This window comes from Symphodus melops (assembly GCF_947650265.1).
Source record: "Symphodus melops genome assembly, chromosome: 15".
Taxonomy (NCBI): Eukaryota; Metazoa; Chordata; class Actinopteri; order Labriformes; family Labridae; genus Symphodus; species Symphodus melops.
Window position 1 is genome coordinate 20,274,333 of NC_136705.1, and position 11,755 is coordinate 20,286,087.

Sequence of the window (11,755 nt, forward strand, 5' to 3'; positions counted from 1 at the left end):
AAGCCAAGAGGAAAGCTTGATCCACCATACTGCAATGATAATTAAGTTAAGGAGTTGGAGATGTCACCTACACCTCAACATGATGATAGCTGTCCTGATAGTGCAACCTTGCAGCACCAGGTGTAGGCTCCACCCTTGCGGTTGCACAGAATCAAACACAACCTGTTTTCAAACTGCAAACAAACGCAAAGCTATATTTGCACAGGATGTTGGACAATGTGATGTCAGACAGGATTAATGTGGAAACAACTGGCTCCTTAGTTTGAATGAGAGTGAGTAGACGTCTGTCACAACCACATATACAACAATCTGCTCATGAGTCTGCATCACACACAAGCACACGCATATACACACATGCACACATGTACATACACACGCACACACACACACACACACACACACACACACAAATTCACAATGACCTACTTTGCAAGGCATTCCTAATAATATGTATGTAAATCTTTTCCTGGCCTGATCTTTTCTCCCTCTCCTCTGCTTATACGCAGAAACAGTGCTCAAAGGTCGTCAATACTATTACTGCAGGTGTTATATAATCAGCCTTAATCTGCTCCTGCCACTGCTGCTGCTCGAAGAGGGCTCCTCTGCCGGCACATGCAAGCACGCTTGCACTCACTCGACCATACAGCCACATGGACCCTCACTCAGTGGTTCACACAGAGCCCTCCCCCAGCCACATGGACAACACTGAACTATATTCATGCTTATGTAGCTCCAGCTGCTGCCATGATCTCCTGTTCCTCTCTCCCAAAATGATCAATGATTGATCGATTAGCCTTCTGTCCTTCCATTTTATAGATAAACCACTTTAATCAACGAAGCGTTTCGCAATTTAGCCTGACACCATTTCTGAAAAACAGTAATTCTCATAACAATTTATAACTCCTTTAATCAGATTTGGACACAAGGTCTTGGAATTACTCCAATACAAGATGAAAAGCATTAAGCACAAATGTTGACTTCTCAGCTCAAAACTGAACGAAGTAAGAAGTTATAAAAACAGACACAAGGTCCGACCATGTGCTGCTGCTGGTCATGGGAGAGGTTCCTCCACTCTGACATGGGACATGATCAACATTTCAGTCACTCTTGTAATCACACCTAGATTCTTTTCCCTACACTTGTACACATATACCGTACATACACACAGTACAAACACAGGTAGTTCCCCCTTTTTTGACTTGATGTGTTCACTTTCATTTAACAAAGAGAACACTGCTGAGTTGAGCTTGCAACATCTGTCGAACCAACTGAAAAACAAAAGAATCCTAATGTGGAAGAAGGCTTCTCTACAAGTGTTTGGCTCACGCAACTCTCAGTCATCACTGCTAACAGAGGTCGTCTCTGAAATCAAAAGCAATATGCTGCCATATAGTAGAGAACAATCTTTTTTCAGCTGCTTCTGATCAGCTGTTTAAACTGTGCATCGGCACATCAGCGCAGTCCCACTCAAGTCATTATCTAACCACCTTCCATTCGGTGTAATTAAAGCCTCACCTGAGCAGCAGAGAATGTCAGCGAGGATGAAGGTCTTCTCTTCCTCAGTTCCACACACTTCCTCAGCTTACAGATCTGGTGCCCTGTCCTGCGGTTCAGACAGCAGCTGCATTGGCCACAGCTGATCTTCCTCAGACACGGCTCGCACGTCCCACACCTACTCCGCTTTCTCCTATCCTTCCTCTGTGTTTTCCGGGCGGCCCAGGAGGGTATTTGGTTCCCCTCAGGTCCCCAGGATCCAGGTAGGAGAGAGGGTATTGTCTCCCCGTACCCTGCCTCTGATTCAGTGTCAAAAGAAAAAGAGGAACGAGTGCTTTCCGAGCTAAAAGAGAAAGTGGAGCTACTGTCCAGTGAGGGCGTTGAGATCTTTGGCACTGAGACAACACTTTCCTCACTGTTGTTTGGCTCACAAGCAGCTGTTAGAACATCTGAGTTCAACTGAGGAACAACCAACAGGCTCTGACACTCCCGTTGCTCTGGATAAGATTCCCCATCTTTGGTTTGTATCTCTGCTGGTGTACAAGCTTGTCTTCCTTCCTGTGAAGATGGGATGTCTAGACTTAGTTGTTGGTGGGAATCCCTAACGCTCATAGGTTTAAGGGAGTCATTACGGATAATAACTGGCGTTTTTCGTTGCACGAGAACAGTCTGAAACTTCGGGGCAGTTTCGGACCAAGTTGAGCACCCTGGCAATTGAGATTTAGCACCATGAAATGAAGGTTGCATGTCCGTCTTACCCTGACTCAGCACCTCGACATCAATCGACTCTGAGGTGGTGGCAGCTTTGGTGGAAATTGAGGTAGCTATGTTGGAGACCTGCAGGATTCTTACAGGTGATTCCGACTGTGCTGTCAGGCCATTGTTAGGGCCGGTTGAAGGTTGAGGGGCTGAAGTGCTGGGGTCGGAGTCAGTAGGAATGATGGAGACATCATTCTCCTTATCATCATCTTCTTTCTCACGATCACGCAGACCCTCAACTATCTCCTCCATCTCTTCAACGGTCTCATTGTGTCTCTCTTCTTTGAAACTCTCTCCTCTCTCATGATTTATCTCCTCAGATTCATCAGTGACAGCTGTTGTTTTTTTATTGCTACTTTTCTCTTCCAAGTCCAAAACGTTAGCTTCCTCTTGTTGGACAGTACACACATCCACTCCACGATAACCTTGATCATCACTGGCAAGAGGAGCAAGCTTATTTCCAAGGATAGATGAACTGTCATTTCCCTTGCTGCTGCCCTGCAACACTGTTGAGCTGATACTCGTTTGCAAAGGGCTATCTTTCCACGTCACACTGCAGAGTCCATCAACATCATCAAACACAGGTTTGACACACCCTGTCACACACCTCAGATCACTTTTACTGTTATGAAGGACAATCAGTTGGTCTTGTTTGCTTGTCATGCTGTCACAGCTGCCCTGCACACAGTCTTCCAGTGTGACTTCACATGGTGGGGAATCTGCTTTAAGAGGGCTGCACTCGTTAGCATTGCTAATACTAAGACCTATATCTCTGACACCAGCAGGAACATCAAAATCAGTTTTTAGAGCAACTGGAACCATTTCCTCTGCATCACAGATGTCCAATTTCTCATGTTCCCCATCAGATGTTGAATCATTGATGCTGATGCTTGATGATTGGTTTCTTGTTTTTCCATGCTGTGATGCTGCTCCTCTCCTTGAGCCCACTCTCCTGTTTCTGCCTCTGCATGGTTTAGAAGGCTGGCAAGGAGGAACAGACACCTGTGCGCCCCGCAGAGACTTCCTTCGCTCTATGTCTTGTAACTGGCCAGTGGGTTCAGGCAGATTGCTCAGCCGTCTAAGCCTTGCAGATCCTGTTACACTTAAGGCATGGTTAACTCTGCCAGGTGACCTCCCAGGGCTCTGACCAGCAGGCCCACTAACCCGTCTTCCACGGGGGCTACGGCTTGACTGTGTCTGGGCCCTCACTGGCAACCTTTTGGGTTCTGCAGGTGTTTTATGCTGCTTCTCTGTTGCTCTTCCTCTTGGTTTGTTTGAGTTACAGGTTTGCCTCTTGGTACTGACCACTTTCTGGACCTTTTTTCTCTGAGCAGCTGTCTGTCTCCTAGTGGATTTAGTAGAAGTAGGCATAGCTGAGGGTGTGGAGGGGAAGGTTTCTGGGAGCCGGCATGGGCACAAGGAGATTATTTACTTTTTGCTCAGCGTACAACTTTTTCCTCTTAAAAATCTTTCTTCCTTTTTTGGGGGGTGGGGGGAGGGGGTAACTTATGAAGCCATTAATATCCTGCAATTCCAGTGCATGACCTATAAAAACAGAGTAGAGGGTAAAAAATACAAATCATGTCATCACCTTTAAATGTAATTTCAGTGTAATAATGAGCCTAAACATCTATTAGGTAGACTACAGTTAGACAATAATGTTGAAGTGTAACGCTGTTAACCTTAATCTATTTTACAATCTGTTAACTTTGTCTGCTGGAAATCATATTTTGCCCCGCCTGAAACATCCACAAGGACGCGCAAGTGTTTTAAGGTAGGCGTCAAATATAGATCATTTAATAGCCTACAACTGGACAGAACGTGAAACTTTGAAAAATGCATCTAAAGAACTACATACAAACTAAAAAAAACGATAGCTTCCTGTGTGGCTTTAACAGTTTAAAGGGCAGGCAGAAGTGGGCTCGGGCCGGAGGTCGGATCCTGTTTTTGTCTATGCGCCTGGCGGAAGAGGGCTTATTACCGTGTAAAAACGCGTGAACGTCACTGTTTATTATTATTATTGTTGCACTTGACCGCTGTCGTTTCAAGCCTCTTGAAACTAAATGTTGTTTTGTTTTCCGTGAGGTTTTATTTACACGTTATCGGCAGAAATGCTTTACATACCAGAGAGACAGTTGCACTGACTGAACTGCTAATAATACTCCGCTCCAGCAAGACAGCGAGACCTTGTATCGGTTTCCCTCCTCGACAAATATAGACTGCTGGCAAGTTCAATCCTCTCACGACGATGACACATGCACATGATAAAAGCACCAACATGGACAAACGTCAACGCAAAATGGTTGTATTTCCAGCGTGCACCGTGTGTATCTTTACGGAGCACGGCACCGTGAAAATGTAAATCCCTCTAATGTGAATCCATCCAGGGCAGCCCCGCTCTCTCTCTCCCTCCACCAGACGCAGCCTATGGTCTCCGCTGGCTAAAAACTCGTCGTCGGCACTAGAGGGGAAGAGAGCATGAGAAAACCTGGTCTGGACTGTCACAGCTGGTGTTTATTCCATAAGTTCAATAAGATGGCACTGGAGGGCGCTAAATATTATAGAGATATAATAAGTGGCGATTCTAGGGTCTGTTGGGGCCTGCAATTTTTTGCACATTTCATTTCATTATCAGCTATTGGGGGGCCCCTACTGACAGGGGGCCCAAACATAGTTGCCTGCCTTGCCTATTGACAATCAGCGTCTGTGTACGTAGTACTATTACATAATAATGATTACATTTTAATAACAATTCTTACCCAGGTGTTCAACTTATTCTTGTAGATAGAGACATGCTTCTGTTGAATATTTTCACAGCTATATTGCACAGTGTCTGACTAACATGGGACACCTAAATTAGTTGTTTGGTTTGTACCATACTGTAAAAATAAGACAAAATATATATAATGAAATGTAAAAGTTTGTATATAATAATATAATATATAATAATAACAATAAATCCAGGTAAAATGAACAGTGACACAATTAATATAATAACACACAAGAATTCAACATTATGTATTATTATTGAGGAATGTATTTATTTTTATTGCTTATTAGCCCGCCCCCCCCGCCGATTTCATATACTCATTGACGTCATCAACATGCGACTGTTTTCCTCCAGACAGACGAAGGGCACGGATGTAGTTATACAAACCTCCAAAGTGCCTCGGATTTATTCATAATAACGGGATACGTCAAGTTTTCAACTTTAAAAAAAAATAACGACTAATATCTCCTCGCGTCACAACGTGATGTAGGTGGTAAAGTCACGTTTAACAAAACCTGTGACCAGCGGAAGTAAGGTACGACGCAGCAAAGGAGAGACAACTCTGTGGAGCACGCGACCTTTCACTCTACTTCTTGCACTATCTTGTGAGTGACTCATTCTGACAGATAGTAAGGCTTGTCATTGTCTGCCAGCTGTATCTGACTTCTGGAAGTAGCTTCTACCCGTAACAGCTCAGCATTACACAACCTGATGCTTTATAAAATATATTTTATTTTATTTTACAGCCAATCCATGGATGTGTCAGATTCCTGAGCAGGTAAGATGACGTCAGAGGCTGCGGTCTCTGCGGTCAGCAGCACCCATGCCAAAGGGGACTACTACTGGCTTCGCACCATCGCAGCTGGAGGTAGATTCTTTATATTTATAGTCTTTGGTTTTGTCCTTTATATTCACAGTGTTTGGTTCTGACCTGTATATTTACTGTCTTTGGTTCTGACACGTTTAGAACAACATATGATGAATCTGACATTTTAAGATACTGGTGAAGTGATATGTGGTATGGTGTTTTTACCTCCTTAGCTCTACCTGAGCTACATTTTTACCAACACTTTGGTCTTTATTTCACATGAAATTTGACCGTAGCTTTTAGGTTGAAAAAATAAAATGATATTTCTTTATGGATTCTTATCAAAGAAAGAACAGTTTTATCAAGTGTGTGCCTCTGTTTTATTTTGAAACTCACCAGTCATTCAGTGTTGATAGTATAATCCTCTGCTTCTGTTAAAGGTGTAGCAGCATGCTGTGCCAAGACGACCATCGCTCCTCTGGACAGAGTCAAGATTCTTCTTCAAGCCCAGAACCCCCATTACAAACACTTTGGTATACAAACGCTGTAAACAAATCAGAGTTGGTTTTTTTAGATGCGTGTGTCAGATGAGTGAAACTCTTGATTGGTCTTTGCAGGAGTGCTTTCCATTCTCTCAGCAGTCCCAAAAAAAGAAGGCTACCTCGGCTTGTACAAGGGTAACGGGGCTATGATGATCAGGATCTTTCCCTATGGAGCCATCCAGTTCATGGCCTTTGATAATTATAAGAAGGTACACAAGTTCTTAAGATATAAACAGCAGGGCGTTAGTGATGGAACACGTGAGTGGCCTTTCTGTTTTTGTGTTGGTGTTTGAGCCAGCTGTAGCTAACATTTATCTTTACAGCTGCTCAGTACACGAATTGGGATCTCAGGACACATCCACCGCCTCATGGCAGGATCTATGGCCGGTGAGTTCTCAAACTGAGGAGTGACAACCCTGTGTGTTCCTCTTGAACCATCAACTATTTTTTCCATCAGCACTTCAAATACAAAACAGGTATCCAAATATATCAGAGACTTCATCCGCACGTCACACAGTCACAAGAGTGTCTGTGCACTGTTAAATCTGACAGGGTGAAAAGAAAAAGAGAAATGAGTCAAATGAAACACAGTCCACACTGTGTAAACAAAGAGTAAACATAGCATCAGTGTGTTTCTACAGCCTCTGTTCTTCTGTTGTGTGTTTCAGGGATGACTGCGGTGATATGCACCTATCCTCTGGACATGATCCGATCCAGACTGGCCTTCCAGGTGACAGGGTATCACCGCTACACTGGAATCATTAATGCCTTTCACACCATCTACCTTAAGGTAGTTTACTTGTCTTCTAACTTTTCAAAGCACCAAACGCATTCTTTAGAAATGTTTCATCAAAACCGTTTTGTTGTTTTTTTGTATAGGAGGGTGGCATCTTGGGCTTCTATAGGGGACTTACTCCAACTCTTATTGGAATGGCTCCCTATGCAGGTATTTATTAAGATTAGGTTGCATAGTTATATATCAAAGTTTCAGGATCATTGTGAATGTTATGAGGAAAAACCCCGCCCCTTCCCCGTGCTGCCAGTGCTCTTTGTGTTGAGTTAGCTCGACTCCTCTGCCTACAACTCTCTCTTTTTGTTGGTCCCCAAGGTTTCTCCTTCTTCACCTTCGGCACACTGAAGAGCCTCGGCTTGAAACACTTCCCTGATCTCCTGGGACAACCTTCCTCCGACAACCCCGATGTTCTGATACTGAAAACCCATGTTAACCTGCTCTGCGGTGGGATCGCTGGTGCCATCGCTCAGACGATATCGTAAGTGCAGCCAACTCGATTAGAGCTAATGGCTCAAATAATTAATGAGCTGTCGAGTGTGGATGAGTTTGTATTGATTACACTGATCTATGGATTGGTGATGTGACACACTGTGTCTCTTTACTAGGTACCCTTTGGATGTGGCACGGAGAAGAATGCAATTAGGAACCTCGCTCCCAGACTTTGAGAAATGCTCGTAAGTCACACACACAGATTAGACTTATGTTTTGTAAGAAAGCCATCTGGTGTTTCCATGTGAAAGGGTTTGAGGGAGGTTGGGAGTGAAAGGTTTGTCCTATTGATGCTCCTTTAAAAGGTAACATAATTATAAGTGTGCACTGTAATACTGTGGGTAATAACAGAGATGTAAACAGAACACAACACACAGTCCTGATAATCTTTTTGCACATTGTCTTTTATATTTGTGTGTCAGTGTTTGATCTTGCGTGCACAGACTGTCCGCACTGTGGGTTGAAACACCTTCCAACTTGTCTGTGTGTGTCCAGTACACAGTACGGAAATATGGACAATAAAGTTGACTTTGACTTGAAATAGGCTTGCTCTGTGCCTTCCTCTTCAGTAGTCTGTGCATACAGAGTAAGGAGTTTAGTCCTCGGTTGTGATTTTCTAGGTTAATCCATAATTCTGGATTTTCCACCCAGAAAATGTGAATCATGCAAATCCATGAAAAAAGCAAACAGAGAGGAGAGAGGTAATGAGCTGCTTCATTAAAAATGTGAGGATTTGGGGACAGCTTGAATTAATTTCCTCCTTTTAGAATCCATGAGGATTGTTTTTGTGTTCAACCTGCTGAATATAAATCAATCACTTGTGAGCCCTGTTTTTTGGTATTTGCAGTGTATGCCTACTGAAAGGGAAACTTCACTCATTTACACAAAGCTTTGTATCATTAGAAACATGGTAGTAGTGTTGAATGGTCGTGAATTCAACCCTCATTTTGCCCTGAGACGAGAAAAATATGTTTTTCTTTGCCTGGAAGTTTTCTTCATGTGATGCAATATGACGCTTTTTGCATCACATGAAGAAAACTTTCAAACAAAGAAAAACACACTGTGGCCCCACAGTTAGGAACACATGCTGTAAGGTGTAAGGTGAGATAAGTGCAGGGTAAAAAAAGCTAATTTGTTCTGTACATTTATCTTGGAAGTAGATAGTCATGATGTATATGATTGAGGTAGTACTTTATTATTATTCCATCTAAAGACAGTCTGATGTCTTCTTTCAAGACATGTTTTCGGCATGTATTTTATTCAGCTATACACATTTCAAACAGATCAGGACATAACATGTCCACTTTATGCACCAATAATTTCTCTTTTCTTTCACCCAACAGAACAATGAGGAACACCCTCTCATATGTGTATAAGACGTATGGCATCAAGAAGGGGTTGTACCGAGGTCTTTCTCTCAACTACATCCGCTGTGTCCCCTCGCAGGCCATCGCCTTCACCACCTATGAGTTCATGAAGCAGGTCCTCCATCTCAACTAACCGTTGTAAAAAGCTGGGCCTGTGTACGCCCTGAGTCGTGCTCCCTTCATACAGTGAACAAAGACTTGCTCAAATTGTTCTGTATTTTTTTTTTCTTTTCTTTTTTACGTTAAAGTTGCCTTTTCCTTGAGTTCACTGAAAGCCCCAGGGGACTCATCCCAAGCTGAAAAAGGGGAGACGAGGTCTCAGACGGTGAGACACTTTATGTCTGTGCTTTCTCGCTCCTGTTTAATTCTCGCCTCTCTTAACAAAGGATTTACCAGCAACAAGTGGCTTCGATTTGAGCAACTTCGGTCTCCATGGATACAGTGTAGAAGCGACACCGGAGTACCTGCTTGGTTGGTCAGATGGCTTGGGGCTATTATATACACTCGAGAGAAGTTGTTGGCAAAACTACAACAACCCTTTGATTGTATGGAAGCCTCCTGATTCACATCAAATACAGATGTTCTGTTGATTTTCTTGACTGATTTGAAGCTGGACGCTCGCTTGAATACTTCAATCAATAGTTTCTTTCTAATCTTTGTTTTTTTGTTTTTCTTACAAGAAGGGAACTCAGTGAGATGCGTCATCCCTACATGTCTTCTCCTTCTTCCATCGTCGGGGATGAACTACGTGTTAAAATTTGATAATAACCTTATGATTTAAAGTTGTCGTTTATTCAGGACTCTGTGTCTTTACATTTTCAGTGTAGATGTGAGATGAAGTATCTTCAGATGTTTACCTGCTGACAGATGTAGTGACTGAACAAAAGAGCACAGGATTATAGTTAATGGCAAAGTATGATTTGAATTGCCAAACATTGATTGGAGCAGTTACTGAATGTATTTTTAACTGCAGATTTCTATTTTGTTTTGTGTCAGTTAATGTACACTCAGATGTTTAGTTTGTTGCTGTGATGTTATTGAATGATGCCTAGCAGTTATCAAAAAGATACATGTTCAGTGTTTAAGATGAAAGCTTTTTAAATTAATATAGATGGAGGTGGCTCCGAAGCTGCCTGTAGGGACTGAGGAGAAATTTGCACATCATCAATGTAGCTTTTTCTTCTTTTATTTATTGATTTAGCAACCTGTTGCCACTGGGTGGCAGTATTGAATATACATGTCATTGTTTACTATCAGAGCAGGACACAGCATTACATCTAATCTTTCATGAAATATGAGTACATTATCATGTCTTCCATTTGCTGAACTGTAGAAAATTGTCTGCAGTTTGCTTCTTTGTTTTTTTTTTTTCCAGCCTTTTGCGCATCGTCTGAATTCAAAGTCTTACTTTATTAGACATCCATCATTTTATTTGAGTTTTTCTGCGTGCAGAAAGTTCATTCCCGAAAGCCCTGTGATAGGTGGACTGTTAGTTTGTCACGTTTGTTTTGGCTCAAAGTTCTGTCATTTCCACATGTTAAAAACTCAGTATCTTCAGTCAATCATCAAGTGTTTTGTGATCGTTCAGACTTGCCACATGTGAGGGCCTCAGGTTTTAAACTGCTGCTTTATGACAAACTATGTACTGGAAACCTTAAACGCTTTTTTCTTCTAATAGTTTGGAACTGAACAGCTTAAAGCCTTTCCTGAGAAGGTGTTGTTAAAGAAAAGTCTAAACATCAACACAAACAATCCTCCGTATTTTCGTGAATAAGAGCCTATATGAAATACTTTATCGCAGAGTAATTAACATTGAACTAAATGTAGTATCCAGCAGTGCCCACAGCACATGCCTTGGCTTGAGAGTGTATTGTCATACTATCAGCAGTAATGTGTGGCAGCCATCGTGTGAGGACAAGATACCTAGAATTCAGCAGAATTGCAGTTTTTTTGTTGCCTCCAGCATTTCGTGACAGCTGCTCTTTGATTTGTGTTTCATGTGATCGTTCACTGTTTTCATGTTTTTTGTGTCCTATCAATCCAACATCAGCTCCGCTCCTGTTGCTCATTGCAGCAAAGATGATAAAAGATGATGATGATAAGAGATGTATGCACTAATTTATTATCCAACCATGCCACTTGATGTTCGACGTGACTGAAAGCTTCGAGAATGACTGAACATTGACGATGTTTATTGATTTTATTTCATCGCTCTGTACAAGTTGCTTGCCTTGCTTTTTATACGCCCTGTCTGAACTACATTACACATCCGCTGCTTCAAACAGTAACAACCCTTGTGTCTGTGTTCTTTATATTTGAGCCATTTGACCTCCTATTCAGACTGTGACACCCCGTTCTTCATTGAGGAAAAAGGAGGACATGGGTTACTAAAGCAGAAACAGATGAATTCCATCTGTGACTGTTCCCATCATGTGCAGACCCCTGGTTACTGATGATGGCGAAGTTCCTTCTGGAAAACCACAGTTTGATGATATGATGCATTTGCATTATATTTTACTGAACTGCAATACACTAGCAGTTGTTTTCTGATGCCATGCCCTGATTTGACTGTTAAATATCATTTGTAAAGATGAATGTGGTCCTTTGTGTTGTAAGTAAAATACAGTTAGACTGTCCTGTTTACAACTATTTCCATTTGCCATGAAGGAGTTACTTTTTTTCCATTTTTGATTTTAAAGAAAACCTTTAGTTGTTTGCAAACAAAGAGAATGA

General features: G+C 42.2%; 2 protein-coding genes across 5 annotated transcripts in view; one reads left to right on the forward strand and one right to left on the reverse strand.

The window, feature by feature from the left end:
• Positions 1–4,709, reverse strand: part of tet1 (tet methylcytosine dioxygenase 1) — a 29,856-nt gene extending 25,147 nt beyond the window's left edge. For all 3 annotated transcript variants that reach the window (XM_079362658.1, XM_079362660.1, XM_079362659.1), the window contains exons 1-2: positions 4,378–4,709; positions 1,516–3,798 (exon numbers count right to left, since the gene is read on the reverse strand). In XM_079362658.1, coding sequence (XP_079218784.1) covers positions 1,516–3,624 — 2,109 coding nt within the window. In that variant the 5' untranslated portion in view covers positions 3,625–3,798; positions 4,378–4,709. The remainder of the gene's footprint in view (positions 1–1,515; positions 3,799–4,377) is intronic.
• A 656-nt stretch (positions 4,710–5,365) lies between these two features.
• On the forward strand, positions 5,366–11,671 carry slc25a16 (solute carrier family 25 member 16). 2 transcript variants are annotated; one of them, XM_079362942.1, is made up of 10 exons: positions 5,366–5,628; positions 5,770–5,891; positions 6,272–6,364; positions 6,449–6,582; positions 6,697–6,760; positions 7,042–7,163; positions 7,253–7,319; positions 7,482–7,644; positions 7,772–7,840; positions 8,999–11,671. In XM_079362942.1, exons 2-10 carry the CDS (start codon positions 5,807–5,809, stop codon positions 9,153–9,155), a joined length of 954 nt encoding a protein of 317 aa, XP_079219068.1. In that variant the 5' UTR covers positions 5,366–5,628; positions 5,770–5,806; the 3' UTR covers positions 9,156–11,671. The 2 variants fall into 2 exon arrangements, with proteins under 2 accessions (XP_079219068.1, XP_079219069.1); XM_079362943.1 differs by having other exon boundaries at positions 5,366–5,558.
• Positions 11,672–11,755: the final 84 nt, after the last annotated feature.

Excerpts from the sequence above, each read along its gene's own strand:
- slc25a16 (XM_079362942.1), top strand. The coding sequence starts at position 5,807 with ATGACGTCAGAGGCTGCGGTCTCTGCGGTCAGCAGCACCCATGCCAAA. Across the intron at positions 6,583-6,696 it reads CCTTTGATAATTATAAGAAG|CTGCTCAGTACACGAATTGG; the intron begins GTACACAAGTTC and ends TTATCTTTACAG. Across the intron at positions 7,164-7,252 it reads TTCACACCATCTACCTTAAG|GAGGGTGGCATCTTGGGCTT; the intron begins GTAGTTTACTTG and ends TTTTTTGTATAG.